The 21,135-nt window shown below is 52.9% G+C and overlaps 3 protein-coding genes across 10 annotated transcripts; 2 read left to right on the forward strand and 1 right to left on the reverse strand.

Annotated features, from left to right (window-relative positions):
- Positions 1-2,740: 2,740 nt before the first annotated feature.
- On the reverse strand, positions 2,741-7,887 carry ndufaf5 (NADH:ubiquinone oxidoreductase complex assembly factor 5). Of its 3 annotated transcripts, none has more exons than XM_078949056.1 (12): positions 7,752-7,887; positions 7,586-7,709; positions 7,151-7,191; positions 6,872-6,935; positions 6,755-6,799; positions 6,565-6,668; positions 6,448-6,487; positions 6,183-6,380; positions 6,034-6,094; positions 3,917-4,000; positions 3,419-3,501; positions 2,741-2,987 (listed from the first exon to the last, which is right to left on the reverse strand). In XM_078949056.1, exons 1-12 carry the CDS (start codon positions 7,838-7,840, stop codon positions 2,901-2,903), a joined length of 1,020 nt encoding a protein of 339 aa, XP_078805182.1. In that variant the 5' UTR covers positions 7,841-7,887; the 3' UTR covers positions 2,741-2,900. The 3 variants fall into 3 exon arrangements, with proteins under 3 accessions (XP_078805182.1, XP_078805184.1, XP_078805179.1); XM_078949058.1 differs by having other exon boundaries at positions 6,755-6,802; XM_078949053.1 differs by having other exon boundaries at positions 3,406-3,501; positions 6,755-6,802.
- esf1 (ESF1 nucleolar pre-rRNA processing protein) lies at positions 7,807-17,730 on the forward strand. 5 transcript variants are annotated; one of them, XM_078949021.1, is made up of 15 exons: positions 7,807-7,948; positions 8,180-8,287; positions 8,968-9,290; positions 12,695-12,963; positions 13,035-13,148; positions 13,236-13,345; positions 13,446-13,598; positions 13,666-13,780; positions 13,842-14,001; positions 14,069-14,203; positions 15,128-15,243; positions 15,462-15,558; positions 15,808-15,887; positions 15,958-16,110; positions 16,827-17,730. In XM_078949021.1, the coding sequence occupies exons 3-15, from the start codon at positions 8,969-8,971 to the stop codon at positions 17,178-17,180; spliced, it is 2,178 nt and encodes a 725-aa protein (XP_078805147.1). In that variant the 5' UTR covers positions 7,807-7,948; positions 8,180-8,287; position 8,968; the 3' UTR covers positions 17,181-17,730. The 5 variants fall into 5 exon arrangements, with proteins under 5 accessions (XP_078805147.1, XP_020556254.1, XP_078805153.1 ...); XM_078949027.1 differs by lacking the exon at positions 7,807-7,948 and adding an exon at positions 7,996-8,050; XM_020700595.3 differs by lacking the exon at positions 8,180-8,287 and having other exon boundaries at positions 7,822-7,948.
- Positions 17,731-18,342: 612 nt separating this feature from the next.
- Positions 18,343-19,844, forward strand: ppp3r1b (protein phosphatase 3 (formerly 2B), regulatory s1ubunit B, alpha isoform, b). 2 transcript variants are annotated; one of them, XM_023953742.2, is made up of 5 exons: positions 18,343-18,499; positions 18,589-18,765; positions 18,856-18,915; positions 19,245-19,412; positions 19,631-19,844. In XM_023953742.2, exons 1-5 carry the CDS (start codon positions 18,475-18,477, stop codon positions 19,669-19,671), a joined length of 471 nt encoding a protein of 156 aa, XP_023809510.1. In that variant the 5' UTR covers positions 18,343-18,474; the 3' UTR covers positions 19,672-19,844. The 2 variants fall into 2 exon arrangements, with proteins under 2 accessions (XP_023809510.1, XP_078805187.1); XM_078949061.1 differs by having other exon boundaries at positions 18,387-18,765.
- Positions 19,845-21,135: the final 1,291 nt, after the last annotated feature.

The raw sequence follows: 21,135 nt of genomic DNA on the forward strand, positions 1-21,135 counted from the left end.
TTTCCATCTTAATTTATTGTAATTCTTGAACTCTCATATGTCTAAGTTTGAGCCTGCAGATATTCTCATTTATACAACAATAAAATTTCATTGATTCATTCATTTTCTTAACCGTTTTTCCCTTTCGGGGTCACGGGGTTGTGACAACAAAATTTATGAAACAAAAATGAATTTGCAACCTAAAACATTAAACCATTTGACATTTCTCCAACTTACACATTCTCTCACTCATGGTGCAGAAATAATTAAACATAACTAGACAAACACAGTAAAACAGCTAAACAACTAAACACATTTGGTCAAATGCCCACACTTAACGCTGTAACCGTGGTAACTAGCAGAACCTGCTTTCTGGAACACCCCCCTGGTAAAAAACAGGAAGGTTGTGTTATCTTTCATGGCACAAAGATCTGTCATGTTTAACTAGTGAACAACTTTTGACTAAATTAACATGGACACAAATCTAAATAATCCCCCAAAATAAGTTCCATTCACTCAACCCTTGTGTGACAGCATTGTTCTGTGTTCGTGCATTTACCATTGCAATTATGGTCCAGAATCATTTAGTAATCACCAACTTCAAAAAAGATCTGATCCGAAGGATCCGGTTGCAGATTCAAAGTAGAAACATTTCATTTGGTTCCTCTGAGGTTTTTCTGCAGCTTTCAGAACCAGGGGGGGGTGTTCCAGAAAGCAGGTTATGCTAGCTCCCACGGTAAGTTTGAGGCTAAGGAAGTTGATAACCTCAGCTTTCAGTTCCAGAAATGGAGGTATGTTTCAGGGTGGGTCAAGTTGCCATGGCAACTCATGCTCTGAACATAACCTGGTCCGGAGCAGGTTTAGTTGAAGGTTAGTTTGTTTACAGAGAGGTGAACCAGCATGGCGTGTCCATTTGAAGATGATTTAGTGGATGAAGAAGCTCAGATAATACTTTTTCCACCATGAGAGGGTGATAAGACCACATATGGATGTTGGAAAGATAAACTTTTTCACTTTGATCTAACTTCATTATTTGATTCAGTTAAGATAAAACATTTTTTTAGTTGAGTCAGCCGCGCTTTCCCTGCTGGCGTTTGTTGGTGGTGGAGGTCCGTCTCAGCCGGACTCCATCAGAACCTCGTCACACATGGTTACGGATCACTGGAGTAGATCTCGTTGTCTTTGGTCCTCATCTCCTCAGGATGTGGGCCGGTGCTGTGCGGGTTCCCGCCCGCCGGCTGAGAGCAGCACAGTGGACCTCTGTTGAGCTCGCCGATGACCTGGATCTCCTCGTAGACCACGTCAGGAAGGCTCCGGTCTCTGCCGTCGGTCTTCTCTGCTCTCTTCGCCGAGCAGAACCTCAGGATGAAGGCGGAGAGCAGAACCAGAGCTGCCCCGGTTACCACACCCGCAGGAAGCTTCCACCAGCCGGAGGTCTCCTGGATCTCTGCAGATCCGCCCCGCGGGTCTTCAGGGTCGCCTCCTCGTGGTCCTGGTTCTGGGGGAGCTTTTGAGGGGATCTGCTTTGCATCTGAGGTCACCGTCAGATAAACTCGGTGCTTCTGGTTGCAGACGTAGACGGACTCATCAGAAGCTTCCGTCTGGATGATGACCAGCGAGCCGTCGGCCTGGGAACCGAACCGCCGGTCCAGCCTCGTCTCCCGGCCCTCTCTGATGGTGACCAGAACCAGCTTGGCCCCGTTTTGAAATCTGCTCCAGGTCACGTCTTCTCCTGCATGAGGACATGGGAGTACGGCCACCGAGTGCAGCGGCGCCACCTGCTGGAGGATTCCTACGGAGCAAGAACAGCTGTGAGGGGAAGTCCTCACTGAGCTGAAACCCAAAACCTTGACGGTTCCAGAACACAAAGACAGACGGCAAAAGAAACTGTCTAAGACGTTTAGGTGCAGGTTCCTCTGAAGGCCTCTGGTCCCTCACAGCCGTCGGCGGGACACGAGCGGCGGCGATGAGGGGCTTCAGTTACCTGAGCAGACGCGGAGTCCTGCAGCCGAGAGGAGGCAGACGAGGAGCAGCATGTCTGCAGGCGCTGCAGGCAGAAGTGAGGTTTGGACGGAAAGAGGAAGGCGTGACTGAAGAGCGCGTGGAAATGATGCATGCAGGGGGTCGGCTCGCTCGCCACGGAAAAACAAACGCAGCAAAAAAATGTATCATTTAGTTCTCCATGCCTCTGTTTGCTGCAGTGATTCATGGACTGTCCCTCTTTCCTTCTTTCGAGTTCTTCCAGACTCCAGTTGTTTCATCCGTGCTCCAGTTCCTGACCGTTTACCTCGTCTCTGCTCCTGCTCCTACACCTGGATGTGGTTCCTGTCTCCGGCTCGACTCGCGCCCCTGACTGTCCCCCCAACCACGGCTGGATGAAGCTCGTCTGCTGGACTTTTATATATGTAGTTGTAGAGTTAGATAAGTTAATTCTTCTCTAAGAGTTCTGGTAAATCGCCTGTCCGTCCTGGGGGAGGATCCCTCCTTCATGTGGGCACCCCTGAGGTTTCTTCGTTTTTTCCGGAATCCGTTTTTTTAGGAGTTTTTCCTCACAGAAAGGGGGGTCTAAGGGCAGGGATGCCAGTATAGCTTAGTCAGTTTGTTAGTTCATTTTAGTATTTTCCTATTGAACTCTTTGTATTCATGATCCTTTTGAGTTCATGTTTGACTAAGAAGCCCATCGAGACGACTGTTGTTGTGATTTTGGGCTACAAATAAAATTGAACTGAATTCAAAACAAAGACGGACAAAAACGACCACATCCGATCTGACAAGGAAGTTTATTGACTGAAGCGAACCACAGAAGATGCTGATCTCTGTGCAGGTCCTGCTGAAGGTCACGACCCGGTCCAGACCAGCCTGTGCCGGACCGCCACACCAAGCCGTCCATGAAGTGCAGCGGCTCGGTCCGGTCTGTGGTTCTACGATTGGTGGTCAGGGCCCGGCTGGCCGATCCGCGACAGGTCTCCAAAGGAGACGGTGGCGGAGCCTCGCTTCGCCGGTTTGGCCTGAAAAACAGCAGCTTCAGTTCAAACGTCTCTACAGTGACGTCATCTTCTCATCCAAAACCCAAAAACCTCTGTGGTTCTGTCCCTGCTGTGGGTCCAAACGGGGGTTTGAAGAGGCCCCGCCCACTTCCTGTCTCCTGGCTAAGCGCCATCCTTTCCACAGGGAGCTTCGGTGTTCCGTCTCAGAACAGTAAAGTTTCATGGTTGGTTCTTGTTTTGAGACTTTTAACCCCGGAGGAGATCGCCTCGCCCTCCGTGACCCTCATTGGGCTTCTGAAGAGCCAGAACGTCTACCTGAGGGTCTACAGGTGAGTCTATGAAATGAGGTTCTGTCCCGCCGCTCCATGAAGCCCAGAGGGGATCAAACATTTTCTGAGGCCAGAGCCGTGCTCGTATGTGGGCGGGGTTTTTACCTCACCTCTGACGCTCACCTGAGACTCGTGAGGCTTCCAGCCAATCATGTAGAGGATCTCGAAGGTGGCGGGCACGGCGCCGTCCTCGCTCCCATACATCTCTGAAAGACGGCAGAGTCACATCAGAAACAGCTGGTCAAACAGGAAGTGATGTCAGAGCAGCCAGGAAACAGGTGGAGCAGCAGCTGAGTCAGCAGGAAGCGTGAGGCCACACCTCCTCCAGCTGCTTCGCCTCCCTCAGGACGTCCGTCCTGCTGAGTTTGGGTCGTGTTCTGCAGAACCCTGACAAGGTTTCTATTGAGGGACTCTTCAGGGCGCCGGAGTCCCAACAACCGGAAAAAAACGGTTCCTGCTGGAATCTCTGCATCAGCTGAAGGAAGACGTTCCACGTGTTCTCCCAGACGAACGGCTGAACGGCGGAGGTGACGGGGTTCCCCCGGGAACAGCTTGGTGTCTGCTCGTTGTGTGTTGTTGTTGTGTAGTGCAAAGTGTGCTGCTGTTGTGAAACCACCTCACCTTTGTAAACGGCAGCAGCTGCCAGCATGGTGTCCCTGTGCAGCAGCGTCCTCCTGTTCCAGGCGCAGTTACTCTCTCCCATCCCTAGAGGATCAGTGGAAACCACGGCAATGCCAAGCTTCAGTTGAGGCCTGAACTCTTTCAGTTCATTGATGAAGGAGAACAACAGAAACCCAACTCATCAAGATTATTAGAATCCAGGTGATAATCTGGATTTCTGGACTTCAAAGACAGTGGAGGAAAAATCTGTTCATGTTTCTGAAAGACTTCAGCAAACGCAGCGTTGATTCACAAAACTATTGCTGGATCATTTTACATCGGTTGTCTCTTGTTTGCGTTTCTGTCCGTTTGTCTGTCTGACACTTACTCGTGCACACCACACTCGTGCACACCACCCTCGTGCACACCACAATCGTGCACATCACACTCGTGCACACCACACTCGTGCAAACCACACTCGTTTACACCACATTCGTGCACACCACACTCGTGCACACCACAATCGTGCACATCACACTCGTGCACACCACCCTCGTGCACATCACACTCGCGGCCCAGTCCTTCTGCCGCTTCTTCATCTCCCGGTTGAAGACGATCACGGAGCCCGACAGCCTCCTGCAGGCTCCGGGCCCCCCCCAGCCCCGTCCTCGTGCACACCACACTCGTGCACACCACCCTCGTGCACATCACACTCGTGCACACCACACTCGTGCACACCACAATCGTGCACATCACACTCGTGCACACCACACTCGTGCACACCACACTCGTTTACACCACATTCGTGCACACCACACTCGTGCACACCACATTCGTGCACACCACATTCGTGCACACCACACTCGTGCACACCACCCTCGTGCACACCACCCTCGTGCACACCACCCTCGTGCACACCACACTCATGCACATCACAATCGTGCACATCACACTTGTGCACACCAGACTCGTGCACACCACACTCGTGCACACCACACTCGTGCACACCACACTCGTGCACACCACACTCGTGCACACCACACTCGTGCACACCACACTCGTTCACACCACATTCGTGCACACCACACTCGTGCACACCACACTCGTGCACATCACACTCGTGCACATCACACTCGTGCACACCACCCTCGTGCACATCACACTCGTGCACACCAGACTCGTGCACACCACACTCGTGCACACCAGACTCGTGCACACCACACTCGTGCACACCAGACTCGTGCACATCACACTCGTGCACACCAGACTCGTGCACACCAGACTCGTGCACATCACACTCGTGCACACCAGACTCGTGCACATCACACACGTGCACACCACACTCGTGCACATCACACTCGTGCACATCACACTCGTGCACACCACACTCGTGCACACCACACTCGTGCACACCACACTCGTGCACATCACACTCGTGCACACCACACTCGTGCACATCACACTCGTGCACACCAGACTCGTGCACACCAGACTCGTGCACACCACACTCGTGCACACCACACTCGTGCACACCAGACTCGTGCACACCAGACTCGTGCACATCACACTCGTGCACACCACACTCGTGCACACCACACACGTGCACACCACACTCGTGCACAACACACTCGTGCACACCACACTCGTGCACAACACACTCGTGCACACTAGACTCGTGCACATCACACTCGTGCACATCACACTCGTGCACACCACACTCGTGCACACCACACTCGTGCACATCACACTCGTGCACACCACACTCGTGCACATCACACTCGTGCACACCACACTCGTGCACATCACACTCGTGCACACCACACTCGTGCACATCACACTCGTGCACACCACACTCGTGCACACCACACTCGTGCACATCACACTCGTGCACACCACACTCGTGCACACCACACTCGTGCACACCACACTCGTGCACATCACACTCGTGCACACCAGACTCGTGCACATCACACTCGTGCACACCACCCTCGTGCACACCACCCTCGTGCACATCACACTCGTGCACACCACACTCGTGCACACCACACTCGTGCACACCACACTCGTGCACCAGACATCAGTGATTGGGCAGCTCTTCCGCGTTAACCTGATGGCGGCAGCGGCTTGGCGGTCTGTACCTTGCAGATCCGTCATGACCTCCATGATTCCTGGATAGTGGACCTGCACGTCATCCACGTCCTTCAGAAACAAACACCGCCGTCAGACTCCTCCCACTGGAGCTTGAGAAAACCTCACCTCAGGCACCGATTGGCTGACGGACTCTCACCACGGTCAGCATGGTGAAGCCGGCCCGGCCCAGCAGGTTTCCCAGGTCCGTGACGGCAGTGAAGGGCGACACGTGGGGGGAGAACCCCCCCTCCCTCTCCGTCTCGGCCAGCTGCAGCGAACAGCGCAGCTCGTACAGCGTCTCCCCGCCCACCATGGCCCCGATGAACACGCCGTCCGGCTTCAGCACCTGGTGGATCTGAGGGGAGGGGACAGTCTGAGCGACTCGGAGCTCCAGGTCAGCCTGTGAGGTCGGCGTGTGTCACCTGTTTGAGAGCCCCGGGCAGGTCGTTGATCCAATGCAGACTGAAGCAGACAAAAGATTACAAATGTCATCATGAAACAAAGCCGAGCATAACAGGAAGTGAGGCCTCCTGACCCACCTCAGGCTGCTCACCACCAGGTCAAAGCTGTTCTCCTGAAACGGCAGGAACTCCTCGTCAGCCAGAACGCACCGCGTCGCCATCGGGGTCCGCCGCCTCTGCCTCTGCAGTCAGGAGAACCAGAAAAGTCCCGTTTGAGGCCTCAGAGACTGTGGAGCACCGAGGATGAAACCGGGCCTCCAGAACTCACCAGAGCCTGCTGGGAGACGTCGGTCAGGAGGAGACGCTCCACCACCTCCTGAAACGACAGCAGTCAGCTGAGCTTTGGCTCAGACCACAACCTCCACATGAAGGTTCTCACACTGACCTCAGTCAGATGCTGGGCGATGTGACTCTTTCCTGCTCCGATGTCTAACGCCAGAGGAAACGTCCTACGGAACCGGAGAGCAGGAAGAAGAGTGTGAGCTGGAAGCTGACGGACGCACAACGACACACGGCTGTTCTGCAGACGGATCCAGACTCCTCTTCTTCATTGATCTTGGGTCAGACTGGATACTTCTTCACATAGACAGAAGCATTCAATGCCACAGAGGCGGTTCCTCTGAGTACAGCAGGACCTCACTGTCTGGATCTACTCAGAACCCACCTTGCAATGTCATAAACCCGATCCGCCACTCGGCTGCCAACCTGCCAACAGACATGAGAAGAAGTTTGTTACCCAAACGTGGACAGAGTCGCACAACATGTTTGTCTCAGCTATGTTCCAGCTATGTTCCAGCTATGTTCCAGGTATGTTCCAGCTATGTTCCAGCTATGTTCCAGCTATGTTCCAGGTATGTTCCAGGTATGTTCCAGGTATGTTTCACCAACGCTGAGCGACCAGAATGGAGGGAAATGAAGCAAAACTCCCCTGCAGCTGTTTACCAGGATTGGTGTATCCAATGAACTAGAACACCCCCCACCCCCAGAGGATTCTCCAGATCCGGGTCTCTCCCGGGTCCAGAAGGTTTGTTTAGATAGAACTTGGAGGTTCTGTATGAAGATTACCCCCCCCCCCCACCCCCCTCCCCCGTCTCCTCACCTCGTCCCTCAGGTAGTCGTACTGCTGTCCATCCTGCAGGGAGGCGGCCCAGTCCTTCTGCCGCTTCTTCATCTCCCGGTTGAAGACGATCACGGAGCCCGACAGCCTCCTGCAGGCTCCGGGCCCCCCCAGCCCCGTCCCGGGCCCCCCCAGCCCCGTCCCGGGGCCCCCCAGCCCCGTCCCGGGGCCCCCCGCCGCACAGACCGCAGCCCTCCGCAGCCTCTGCAGGACTCTGAAGCCTCCTCTGCTCCTCATGTCTTCGTCCTCTCTGACAGCAGCAGCTTCCTGAAGAAGGACGGAGCAGAAACCCGGACCCGGATCTGTTTGGGTCTGTGGGAAATTGCGGAACCGGATCAGAACCTGGTAAGAGACTCTGCCATAAGCGCAGAGTTTCGGTGTCAGCCTGGGCCCTGGAGGTGACCGGGACGGTCGCCGTTTGTGTTGACAGGTCACCTACGAAGACATGTCGGTTTGAAACACTAATTTAATTGAGACCATTTGTAAAATAAAATGATGTCAAAGTGTCGTTTTGTTACGAAATATCCGTAAAAATGTCTGTTTTTATACTGTTTGTTAAACGAGTTCGTTTTGCAGCGATTTCGGGAAGTTTGTCCCACGTCGCTTTCCATTGGAACAAGAAGGCGGGGAAACAGAGGGTAACGGCAGAGGTGCATGCTGGGAAAGCACGTGCTAAAAGCAAAGGTAAACGTTCTTCATTATTATTTTCAGCCGTAGGTTTCCTCCTCGGTGCTTTCCCGCCGGATACCGGAGTTCTGGTTCCGAGGTCCGTCACGACAAAACCGCGAACCTTTAATGTAAAGATTACGGAATTCTGCTGGACTTAATGTCTGTCAGCAGACCTAAAATAATTAACAAAGTTCGGTGTGAAGCCTCGGGTACCGGGCTCGGTCCAGGGCTGAACGCAGCATCAATTTACGGATCCTAGTTTCATGCTTCAACTTATCTCAGAGTCCCGGCCCGGTTCCGGTTCTGAAGATCAGAAACTAAAACTGTTTTCAGAACTGGACTGAACCCGGTTTTCTATTTCTGGTTCTCCTATTGGTGACGGGACGTACCTGTGGTTCTGACTGACGGGACGTACCTGTGGTTCTGCAGCCTGTGGTTCTGCCGGGACGTACCTGTGGTTCTGCAGCCTGTGGTTCTGCCGGGACGTACCTGTGGGTCTCCAGCCTGTGGTTCTGACGGGACGTACCTGTGGTTCTGCAGCCTGTGGTTCTGCCGGGACGTACCTGTGGTTCTGACGGGACGTACCTGTGGTTCTGCAGCCTGTGGTTCTGCCGGGAAGTACCTGTGGTTCTGCAGCCTGTGGTTCTGACTGGCGCTCCGTTTGTTCTGATCTCGGGTTCTGTGGTTTCTTCCAGCATGTCGTCCCAGAAGATGAAGGACGGCGATCCACGATTCCTCCGGGTCCAGAAGGACCCACGGTTCTGGGAGATGCCTGAGCGGGACCGTAAGATCAGTATTGACAAACGGTTCCGGTCCATGTTCCACGACCAGCGCTTCAAGGTGAAACAGACGGTGGACAAACGGGGCCGACCCGTCAGCCACTCCACCGCCGAAGACCTGAGGCGCTTCTACCAGCTGTCTGACTCCGATGAAGAGGAGGAGGAGGAGGGGAGGACGAAGGTCAGAGAAGATGAAGCTGAACCGCGAGGAAGAGGAGACGATGATGATGATGATGAAGGTGAGGAGCTTTTGGTTGAACTTCATCCTCACAGAAGAACATCTGTGTCAACGCCATAAAGCTGCAGAGACCGAGGAAGACTGCTGGCATGCTGGACTAAAGCTGGAGCAGTAACGCCACACGGCGACTGGCCCCGCCCACACATAGAGGCCTTCTGATTGGCCGGATCACGCAGGACCGAAGCTGTTAGATCAGTGGTTCTGACCGGTTCTGATTGGGGGTGTGTATTGGCAAGAGTCTGGCGATACGATACGTATCCCGATACTTTACCAAAACATATTTCCTTTCTGTTTTTTTAAGGACTTTGAAAAAACTTTACCTGAATCTTAATGTCTTCCACTGTAATAAAATGGTCAAATTCAGTTTATTTAATGATCACAATGTTAATGTTAAGCACTGCAACTGTATCTCATATATAAGTTCATAGTGCTTTTATTTTGGTAAGTTAAAACATAGAAAGGGAAGTCAACATTGTCTGATTTAAAACATAAATATATATTTTTCAGTGTAAGAAAAAACAAAGAATGAATGTTCCTTAACCAATAAGTGTCTTTTGGGGAAATAAAATGCTGTTTATTTTCAGCATTAATGTAGCTTCTCTAGTGCTTTTCAACGGTTCTGGGGCCTGAATGGTGCTTCCAAAATAAAGGGGTGGGGGGGGGGCAAACTGTTTTTTTCCAGAAACAATAAAGTGTGATGATGAGGCAGCAGGACAGAAGGAAGGAAAGTTGCTTTAATGTAACAAAAAAGGTGCTTTGTATGTTTACAGTCTGCTCTGCTGCACCTTTGCAGACACGCTTCTCACACACAGAAGGAACTGGTAACACTGATCACCACAGTCAGCCTTTTTCAGAGCGATGTACACATCCCTCTGATCCATCAGGTCACTAAACTAGAATCTGTTGCTGGGAGGTTCTGCAGAACTTTAGCCCGCTTTGCTAGCATGTTAGCAGATGCTAAGCGCATTAGCCTATTAGCTGCTGCCGTGCTTCATTGTCTATCTTATTTATCTGAGCCGCTAAAAAGCACAGAAATCCTCGTTTTTCTATCTTACTGGCAGCAACATGGTTCAGAGTTTCTGTCTAGTATCCCTTCAAGTAAAAACGAAGTAGTTCATGTCTCGTAACAACAGAACCAGCTGCCTCTGGCTGCAGTCTTCCTGTTGTCTTGTGCAGAGTAGAGCTGCTCAAAGAGGCTCCATGTTCTCTGCTGCCAACTAGAGGTCGGAGGGTGAAGTGGACAACAAGAGTCAGACGCTGAAGGACGCTCAGAAATAATTAAATAAACATCGATCTGGCAGCATTTTGAATCCATACAAGTATTGCCAAATGAACTATTGCGATATTTTACCCAATCGATTTTTTTCTGACACCCCTAGTTCTGATGGTCCTCTTTGGTTCTGACTGTTCTCTTTGGTTCTGACCGGCTCTGATGGTCCTCTTTGGTTCTTATCGGTTCTGATGGTTCTCTTTGGTTCTGATGGTCCTCTTTGGTTCTGATTGGTTCTCTTTGGTTCTGGTGGTCTTCTTTGGTTCTGACCGGTTCTGATGGTTCTCTATGGTACTGGTGGTCCTCTTTGGTTCTGACCGGTTCTGATGGTTCTCTATCGTGCTGATGGTCTTCTTTGGTTCTGATCGGTTTGATGGTTCTCTATGGTTCTGATGGTTCTCTTTGGTTCTGACCGGCTCTGATGGTTCTCTTTGGTTCTGACCAGTTCTGATGGTTCTCTATGGTTCTGATGGTCCTCTTTGGTTCTTATCGGTTCTGATGGTTCTCTTTGGTTCTGATGGTCCTCTTTGGTTCTGATCGGTTTGATGGTTCTCTATCGTGCTGATGGTCTTCTTTGGTTCTGATCGGTTTGATGGTTCTCTATGGTTCTGATGGTTCTCTTTGGTTCTGACCGGCTCTGATGGTTCTCTTTGGTTCTGACCAGTTCTGATGGTTCTCTATGGTTCTGATGGTCCTCTTTGGTTCTTATCGGTTCTGATGGTTCTCTTTGGTTCTGATGGTCCTCTTTGGTTCTGCTGGTTCTCTTTGGTTCTGGTGGTCTTCTTTGGTTCTGATGGTTCTCTATGGTTCTGGTGGTCCTCTTTGGTTCTGACCGGTTCTGATGGTTCTCTATCGTGCTGGTGGTCCTCTTTGGTTCTGATCGGTTTGATGGTTCTCTATGGTTCTGATGGTCCTCTTTGGTTCTGACCGGTTCTGATGGTTCTCTATCGTTCTGATGGTCCTCTTTGGTTCTGATCCGTTTGATGGTTCTCTTTGGTTCTGACAGGTTCTGCTGGTCCTCTTTGGTTCTGACTGGTGCTGATGGTCCTCTTTGGTTCTGATCGGTTTGATGGTTCTCTATGGTTCTGATGGTCCTCTTTGGTTCTGACCGGTTCTGATGGTTCTCTATCGTTCTGATGGTCCTCTTTGGTTCTGATCCGTTTGATGGTTCTCTTTGGTTCTGACTGTTTCTGCTGGTCCTCTTTGGTTCTGACTGGTGCTGATGGTCCTCTTTGGTTCTGATCGGTTTGATGGTTCTCTATGGTTCTGATGGTCCTCTTTGGTTCTGACTGGTGCTGATGGTCCTCTTTGGTTCTGATCGGTTTGATGGTTCTCTATCGTTCTGATGGTCCTCTTTGGTTCTGATCCGTTTGATGGTTCTCTTTGGTTCTGACAGGTTCTGCTGGTCCTCTTTGGTTCTGATTGGTTCTATGGATTGGACTTATCTGCGATTTTCAAGACATCCAAAGTTCTTACATTGTGTCCATTATTCATTCCCTCCTCATTCATTCTTGGTGATGGTAGTTACGGTTGTAGCCACAGCTGCCCTGGGGCAGACTGACAGAGGCCTGGCTGCCAGTTCCCGCCTACGGCCCCTCTGACCATCACCGGGATCATACATGCACATTCACACACCAGTGGAGCCACACTGGAGGCAAGGAGGGGGAAGTGTCTTGCCCAAGGACACAACGACATTTGGCTGGGGGGAGCGGGGATCGAACCGCCAACCCTTCGATCATTGGACGACCCGCTCAACCACCTGAGCCACTGTCGCGCCATGTCGTTCTGATGGTTCTCTATGGTTCTGATCGGTTTCATGGTTCTCTATGGTTCTGATGGTTGTCTTTGGTTCTGACAGGGTTCTCGTAGCCTCAGGCGGGTGTTTCGTTTACGGTCCAGGTGGTCCCTCATTAAACTCCTTGGCCAGACACTGTCCCACAGCTGAGCCCCTGACCCGTCTTTGCTGCGTTTCCATGGCGACAGCAGATGAAAAACAGAAAAACTTTGTTCCGTTAAACCAGGAAAAACGAACGGAGAACATGTTTGTGACCCTGAGGTCAGAACGGGAAGCGATGGAGCTCAGATCTTCATCGGGCCTCCAGAAGATCCTCTGATGCTGTTTCTCTTGTTCTAAGGTGATGAAGACGAGGAGCTGTCTGCTGGTGATGAAGCTGAGGAGGGGAAGCGCCACGAAGCGAGGCGGTCCGATGAGGAGGAGTCGTCCAGTCTGGATTCTGAGGACGACAGCGATAGTGGACCGGACCTGGCCCGGGGGAAGGGGAACGTGGAGACCAGCTCAGACGAAGATGAGGAGGATGAGGTGGACGCCATCCTCAGGAGGGAGGAAGAGGAGCTGGAGCATGACTGGGGAGAGCTGTGCAAGGACGCTCCACGGGGCGAACAGGTGGGTCCGCCTCAGAGGGAGGGGAGGGGGTGACCGTTGTGGATCTGTTTGACCCGGTTCTGTTGGGTCAGGCTTCGACTCGGCTGGCCGTCTGCAACATGGACTGGGACCGCATGAAGGCCCGGGACCTGCTGGTTCTGTTCGGCTCGTTTGCACCTAAAGGGGGCGCCGTGCTGTCTGTGAGGGTGAGGCGGCCCGTGGGACCCATTCTGATGGAAGGGGCGTGGTCAGCAACGGCGTTCTAACAGCAATGCATTCTGGGTGTTGCTCAGATCTACCCGTCAGAATTTGGGAAAGAGAGGCTGAAGGAGGAGGAGGCCCGGGGACCACCGGAGCTCAAGGCCCTTCCAGAAGATTCCGAGGAAGACACGGAGGAGGAGAGGTAAGTGCTGCTGTCATGATGATGTCATGCTGGCATCTGCTGCGCCTCCTCACAGAGGGCGGGAACTTTGCTGCAGCTCCTTCTCATCACCTCCTCTCAGGGTTCACAGGGAGAAGATCCGCGACTACCAGTTCAAGCGCCTGAAGTACTTCTACGCCGTGGTGGAGTGCGACTCGGTCGACACGGCGGCAAAGATCTACGAGGAGTGCGACGGCTTTGAGTACGAGAGCAGCTGCTCCGTGTTGGACCTCCGGTACGCTCGTCTGGCCGTCCTTCAGCCGCCGCCGCCGCACACGTCTGACCGACTCTGAGCCCAACAGGTTCGTTCCTGAAGACATGACGTTTGACGAGGAGCCCAGAGACGAGGCGACCCACGTCAATCCCTCTGCGTTCACGCCCAAACTCTTCACCTCCTCAGCCGCCGCCACCTCCAAGGTGAGACCGTCTCAGCGGTTTCTGCTCCCTCCCAGACACTAACGCGTGTTCCTCCAACCAGGTGCAGCTGACGTGGGACGAGACCGACCACGAGCGCCTGACCGCCCTCAACCGAAAGTTCAACAAAGACGAGCTCCTGGACATGGACTTCAGGGCCTACCTGGCCTCCTCCAGTGAGGAAGAGGAGGCTCTGAGTGGAGAGGAGCCGGACACGGGGGGAGGTGGGACCGGAGCTTTCAGGGAGGGGTCCCTCTGTGGAATGGAACTGATCTGCTCCTCCTTCCACAGAGGCAGCTGTCAGCGAGACGAAGAAGAGGAGGAGTGAGGAGCAAATCTCCAAGTACAGAGAGCTGCTGAAGAGCGTCCAGGACAAAGACCAGAAGGAGGACAAAGACATGGAGATGGAGGTCACCTGGGTGCCAGGTATGGAGCCCAAAGGGGGATCTCCAGTTTGTAATGAAACGGTACTGGAAAATGTTCAGGAGCAAACGGTGGTTTTTCTAAGAACTGGAGAGATTCTGCTGAAGGTTCTAAAACGAGGTTCCTCAGGGAACCTCAGGTTTTCATGCAGTTTGGGATCATTTAACAAAATGTTAGAGAATTGAAATTCATGAGGAACATGAAGAACACTAGTTACTGTGGTAACTAGTTACCACAGTAACTGTGGTACCACAGTTGAAGGTGTTGCTGCTACGAACATGTTGCTGTTTGTCGCTGTTCCTGGAGACGTTTAGGCGAACTCTGACTGTGGTACCACAGCTCCAACTTCTCTCTCTCTCTGTCTTCTTGTATCCTGACCCATAACCAAAACCACAAATCCACTCTCACTCCCTAAAAACAGAAACCGTCTCCCTCTGACGGCAGAAAGGCCGGCGGTCAGAGACGGTAACAACAGAGATAAAAGAAGCAACAGAACCGTTTAAGAGCCGCCATCGCAGGTCTCCGGTTCTCCATACAGGGGCCTTGTAAAGAACTCTGCCAGGTGGTCCGTCCTCCCCTCCAATGACTAACATGGACAACGTCCTCAGAGTCGGGCCGTTGGGACTGAAGGGACGAAGCTGATGTCCAGTGAGACCCCCCCCCCATCAGGACCCAAACAGGGAAGCAACACGGTAGTTGATGACCAGAACTCTAACCCTAGAAGACGTCTGGGGGAGCAGCCATCACCACTTCTCCATCTTCCCCTCCAGCTTGTTGACAACATCCTCCCACTTCTCCCATGTCACCTTGGAGGGAGAACCGGGAGCATGGATAGCATCCACTAAGACCAGGAACAGGAAGAACAGCATAGACCTGGTCCGGGAGCAGCTTTGGACTGGATTCACAGCTGCTGTGTGGTTTCTGCAGGTCTGAAGGAGACCACGGAGAAGCTGGTGAAGGAAAAGCTGGAGGGGAAGGACAAGCTGACGCCCTGGGAGGGGTACCTGCAGAAGAAGAAGGAGAAGAAGAGCGGGAAGAAGCAGGTGGGCTGGACACCAACACTGAAGGTTCAGGGGGTCCACATCATGGGGTTGATCTTAGTGGATCCTGTTTGGTTTTCTTCATGGAAAACAGGAATGTGGGTTTGGTCATCAAGGCCTGTGACTCCGCCCCCCAGATAACCAGGCTGCTAGAGAGTCGATGCTTTACTGGGTTTAACCTTTGTGCCTCCTCCTGAGTCATGTGACCTTATTCCCTGTAGGGGGCGTCTGATGGCGAGCTCAGCGATGACCAGCTTCCTGATGACGTCGACCTCAGCGACCCCTTCTTTGTGGAGGAGCTCGGAGGGGAACGCAGTGGTCAGTGCTTCAGCCTAGAACCTCATTGCTGGTGGGAAACCACCGCCACGCGCCTGACTGCCGGTTCTCTGGTGACGGCTCGGGTTGTTGATGGTTGAAGGTGTTGCTGCTACGAACGTGTTGCTGTTTGTCGCTGTTCCTGGAGACGTTCAGAGGAACTCTGACATCAAGAAGTGTCCACGTCCCAGAGGAGCTCCTGGGTTCTTTCTGGATGATGAGGGTCAGAGTCCAACTCTTCTTCTGTTGCAGACATGAAGAGAAAACCGAAGAAGAAGAAGAAGGTGGAAATATGTGCTGCCGACAACGGCGAGGAGCTGGAGAAACAGCAGGTCAGGCGAAGCCCCTCCCACTGAGGAGAACTGCTGCTTCCAGCTGGAGCTGACCCTGTTTGTGTTCCAGGCTGAGATGGCTCTGCTGATGGAGGACGACACGGACCCCAAACACGCACACTTCAACTACGACCGCATCGTGGAGCAGCAGAACCTGAGCAAGAAGAAAAGGAAGAAGCTCCTGAAGAAAGGGGCGGAGCTACTGGAGGATGACGGCTTCCAGGTGAGACTTCTGATCTTGGGTGTGTTGCTCATCTGAGAAGGTTTTCTAGTTGGAAGATAAATGATCGACTTCCTCCAAAGATTCTGTTAAGGATGGAAGTTCATTTCCAGCTTTGCCGGAGCCTTTATGGTTGATTTGCCGCAGTCCTTACTGTGACCCCGCCGGGGTCCTTACGGTGACCCCGCCGGGGTCCTTACGATGACCCCGCCGGGGTCCTTACGGTGACCCCGCCGCAGTCCTTACTGTGACCCTTCCGGGGTCCTTACGGTGACCCCGCCGGAATCCTTACGGTGACCCCGCCAGAGTCCTTACGGTGACCCCGCCGGGGTCCTTACGGTGACCCCGCCGGGGTCCTTACGGTGACCCCGCCGGGGTCCTTACGGTGACCCCGCCGGGGTCCTTACGGTGACCCCGCCGCAGTCCTTACGGTGACCCCGCCGGGGTCCTTACGGTGACCCCGCCGGGGTCCTTACGGTGACCCCGCCAGAGTCCTTACGGTGACCCCGCCAGAGTCCTTGTTGGTGGTTTCACATGCTTAATACTGAGATGTGGTCTTTGGTGTAGCTGCATCATTAAATGGAGGCGTTTCTGTAGACGAATGCCCCTCCCTGGAGGAGGTTCCTGGTTGGGACACAGCAGTAAAGAGGATGCAGGGATCCTCCAGAGTCTGTGGTTCCACTGCAGCAGCGTTCTGTGACCCCGTTGTTTGGTTTCAGGTTGACGTTCAGGACCCCCGCTTCCAGGCCATCTTCACCTCCCATCTCTTCAGCCTGGACCCCTCCCACCCCAACTACAGGAAGACCAAGGCCATGCAGAGCATCCTGGCAGAGAAGCAGCGACGCAGAGAAGAGCAGCAGCGCCACCTGGAGGACAAGCTCGACGCTCAGGAGGCCACACCTTCGCACAGACAGGCGGCCATGACACAGGAAGCTGCCGCAGAAAGGCGGGAAAATGACTCTGAGACCATGGCGTCAAAGAAAGACATGGACCCAAGTCTGTCGTTGCTCGTCAAATCAATAAAGAGCAAAACGCAGCAGTTTCAGGCCCGGAAGAAGCAGAAGACGGCGTAGGCGTGGCTGAACCTCCTGAAGGCGGGACCATGCCAGGTCACGACCTCTGTGCTGGTATTACCAAAGGACACGGAGCAGAAATCTGAATCCGATCCGACTCGTGTTTGATGGCTTTAATGACGGTCAATCAATGATCTGTTGGGTTCAGTAATGCTGAATCTGCTGATCCGACAGAGAATCACGGCTGTAGAACCTCGGTTCTGCGTTCTCGTGGTTCTCTGCCGGGACCGGACGAACCAGAAGAGCTTTGCTGGTCCGACCTGAACATTTATGGACCGCTGGTCAGTAAACAAAGATGTCTCTGTCCATGTTTTGTATCTGCGTTCAGATCTCCAGCCGTCTGCTCAGGACTAAAGAGAAAAGGCTTCCTGGAAAGTTTCTGAAGCTAAAATGATGTGAATCTGTTCAAATCCAGTAATCTGTTCTAAACCTTTCTAAATGACGCCTTTGTTTGATTCCTGACGTATTTCTGACCATTGACCTTTCCGTCAAAGTCAAGAAGAACATCCCCACATCCTGACCTTTTAAAATAAAAGTCCTTTCAACTTCATCGTGGGTCTATTGCTTGAATCCTGAGAACTTCTACACGACTCTACAAGTGGACAGAGTGGCCCCGCCCCCTGGCGTTCCAAACAGGAAGTACACAGACTTCTGTAGAGAAACGTCTGTCCCTCCGTCGTTCTCCAGGAGAACCGTTCTGGATCTTTAAACATCTTCCTGATAATCCTAATTCTTTGATATTTTCTCTTCATTTAAGTTATAAACTAACCAATCAGATGCCACAACTAAAAGTAGGCGGAGCCTATTGGCCCCTTATGCAACGTTTAAAACGTTTGATCAACAGATGGGGTGTGGCCTGCTTTGAAATGTTAGGGGTGTGGCCTTCCAACAAGCTCCCTCCTGATTGGTGAGCGTGGTTGCTATAGAAACGATGACTCAGACTGACTCGGACCAGTCAGTGCTTCCTGATGTCTGGCTCCAACATGGCGGCGTCCGTATTGTACAAAAAGGTGGACTGAATCGACTTCCTTGTTTGGAAGGAAGTTGACCGTTTTCTGTGGATGACGTCACACAGACCCGGTCCAGTTCTCTGGTTCTGTCTGGACCCGTGTAGACGGAGTTCAGACACTGCTGTCGTTGAGGTTAATGACAGACGGAGACTCATTGTCATGCTGCTCCCTCTGTCAGGGGGGGTGGAGGCCCCCTCCCCCCCGGTCACACTGCTGTCACATGACCCGGCTTAACCGAGACGTCGGGAGGTCCGCCGCTCCTTCACAGAGATCCTGCAGCTGCCATGGCCAGCACCAGGCAGAGCCCCGGTGAGTGATGGGGGGGGGCAGAGCTCCCGGGTCAGAACCTGGAGAGTCCAGAACCCTGGTGGGTCAGCACCTGCTGTGTGTCGTTGCAGGTCAGGCTGGTGAGATTAAGAGGCTGAAGAAGAGGTTTAAGAAGCTTGACCTGGATGGGTCGGGCTCCCTGAGCGTGGGGGAGTTCATGTCCCTCCCTGAGCTGCAGCAGAACCCCCTGGTTCCACGGGTCATCGACATATTCGACACCGACGGTGACGGCGAGATCGACTTCAGAGGTGAACGCAGACTCCCCTGCAGGTTCAGGTCCATGTGCTGGTCCACTGGGGGGCAGAAGGGCCCGGTTCTGAGTGTCGCTGTGTTTGCAGAGTTCATGGAGGGCATCTCCCAGTTCAGCGTTGGAGGCAGCAGAGAGCAGAAGCTGCAATGTGAGTCAGTCCTTCATCCATGGGGGGCTGTTAGGGTCCTGCAGGCTCTTTTAGGGTGGGGGTTCTGGGCACGAACCTCACCTGAACCCCCAGAGGACCCCCCCCCCCTTCTGTGCTGAGAGGACCATGAGTCTGACCGTCTGCATGTTCCCTCTGCCGTGCACGTGAGTGTGCACGTGGAGAGGAGCCAGAAGAACCTGTCCTCCATGATGGTTTCTCCTCAGAACCTCCTAACTGGAAGAAGACTCAGCCTCTTCTCTGGGGGTTCTGATGTTCGGGGGTCCGATTCGAAGTGAGGAAGACTTCCTGACCTTCCTCTCTGTCCTCAGTCGCCTTCAGGATCTACGACGTGGACAAAGACGGCTTCATCTCGAACGGCGAGCTGTTTCAGGTCCTGAAGACGATGGCGGGCAGCAACCTGAAGGACTGGGAGCTGCAGCAGGTCGTGGATAAAACCATCATCAGCGCCGACCAGGACGGAGACGGCGTTCAGACAGGTGAGGCGGACCGGGTCCGACTCCGTCTGCTCTCAGGAGCTGCTTGGAGTTCAAACCCCCGAGTCTGTTTGCTTTGAGAGGTTGGCGTGTGCCCCCCCCCCCCCCGACACACGGCGCTCTGTTAGCTCGCAGCTCCCAGAAGCTCTCATCCTGCTTGATTCACTGACGCATTCAAACAGGAAGTGCCTGTGACCTCACTTCCTGTCTGTGTCCTGCAGGTGGTCGGCGGACTGGACTTCCACAAAAAGATGGTGGTTGACGTCTGATGTGGCAGCGGACCTCCGGTTGGACAGCAGCTCTGAAGTCCAGCCTTCCCTTCATGTTTAGTAGAAGAGTACTTTTCAAAAGTAATCAGTTACAAACTACAGTGGTACTTTGTTCATGTACTGAGGCACTGTGGGTAGTTTCTCCAATAAACGTTTTTGCTGGGTATCGGTCCGTCTGCTCCAGTAAACGAGTTCAACCACCAGTTTGGGTCGGAGGTTTAAACCCGTGTGAACGTCTGACTGCAGAAAAGCTGGAAACAGAGCTGCATTTCAAAATAAGAGACTTCCTGCGTGTCAGGCCGGGCAGCAGTCATTCTCAGTGGGATGAGGATGCAGAGGGTTTCATGTGGCAGCGTCAGCTGTGGTTGGGGGGGTCTTTGTGGTTCTGATTGGACCTCAGCTGCTCCTGAAGCCACAGCGGTTCTGGGCGTAGTGGTGCATTCTGGGAACTTGGCTGGTTCCTTTGAAATGACCTGATAGAAACCAGAGTTCCTGTTTAAGGTCAGCTGGAAGAGCAGAAACAGAAATCAGATCGACGTCCGAGACTCTTATTTTGAAAGACACGCAGAGGCCGATGTCCAGACTCTTACTTTGAAAGACACGCAGAGGCCGATGTCCAGACTCTTACTTTGAAAGACACGCAGAGGCCGATGTCCGAGACTCTTATTTTGAAAGACACGCAGAGACCGACGTCCTAGACTCTTATTTTGAAAGACACGCAGAGGCCGATGTCCAGACTCTTACTTTGAAAGACACGCAGAGACCGACGTCCGAGACTCTTATTTTGAAAGACACGCAGAGACCGATGTCCAGACTCTTACTTTGAAAGACACGCAGAGGCCGATGTCCGAACTCTTACTTTGAAAGACACGCAGAGACCGACGTCCGAGACTCTTACTTTGAAAGACACGCAGAGGCCGATGTCCAGACTCTTACTTTGAAAAACACGCAGAGGCCGATGTCCAGACTCTTACTTTGAAAGACACGCAGAGGCCGATGTCCAGACTCTTACTTTGAAAGACACGCAGAGACCAACGTCCGAGACTCTTATTTTGAAAGACACGCAGAGGCCAATGTCCAGACTCTTACTTTGAAAGACACGCAGAGACCGACGTCCAGACTCTTACTTTGAAAGACACGCAGAGACCAACGTCTTAGACTCTTATTTTGAAAGACACGCAGAGGCCGATGTCCAGACTCTTACTTTGAAAGACACGCAGAGACCGACGTCCGAGACTCTTACTTTGAAAGACACGCAGAGACCGACGTCCTTGACTCTTATTTTGAAAGAAACGCAGAGGCCGATGTCCAGACTCTTACTTTGAAAGACACGCAGAGACCGACGTCCGAGACTCTTATTTTGAAAGACACGCAGACACCGACGTCCTAGACTCTTACTTTGAAAGACACGCAGAGGCCGAAGTCCAGACTCTTACTTTGAAAGACACGCAGAGACC

Source organism: Oryzias latipes, chromosome 1, assembly GCF_053564925.1.
Source record: "Oryzias latipes strain Hd-rR chromosome 1, Olatipes_Hd-rR_3.1".
In the NCBI taxonomy this organism is placed as follows: Eukaryota; Metazoa; Chordata; class Actinopteri; order Beloniformes; family Adrianichthyidae; genus Oryzias; species Oryzias latipes.

Bases quoted from the DNA above. Each gene is read 5' to 3' on its own strand.
- ppp3r1b (XM_078949061.1), top strand. From the start codon at position 18,507: ATGGGGGGGGGCAGAGCTCCCGGGTCAGAACCTGGAGAGTCCAGAACC. The intron at 18,916-19,244 runs GTGAGTCAGTCC...CTCTGTCCTCAG, and splicing joins CAGAGAGCAGAAGCTGCAAT to TCGCCTTCAGGATCTACGAC. The intron at 19,413-19,630 runs GTGAGGCGGACC...TGTGTCCTGCAG, and splicing joins CGGAGACGGCGTTCAGACAG to GTGGTCGGCGGACTGGACTT.
- esf1 (XM_004085199.4), top strand. From the start codon at position 8,137: ATGTCTGTTTTTATACTGTTTGTTAAACGAGTTCGTTTTGCAGCGATT. The intron at 12,964-13,034 runs GTGGGTCCGCCT...CTGTTGGGTCAG, and splicing joins ACGCTCCACGGGGCGAACAG to GCTTCGACTCGGCTGGCCGT. The intron at 15,559-15,807 runs GTCAGTGCTTCA...CTTCTGTTGCAG, and splicing joins GCTCGGAGGGGAACGCAGTG to ACATGAAGAGAAAACCGAAG.
- ndufaf5 (XM_078949058.1), bottom strand. From the start codon at position 7,840: ATGAGGAGCAGAGGAGGCTTCAGAGTCCTGCAGAGGCTGCGGAGGGCT. The intron at 6,381-6,447 runs GTGACACACGCC...CCCTCCCCTCAG, and splicing joins TGCCCGGGGCTCTCAAACAG to ATCCACCAGGTGCTGAAGCC. The intron at 3,502-3,916 runs GTGAGGTGGTTT...GCCGTCTTTCAG, and splicing joins AGCTGCTGCCGTTTACAAAG to AGATGTATGGGAGCGAGGAC.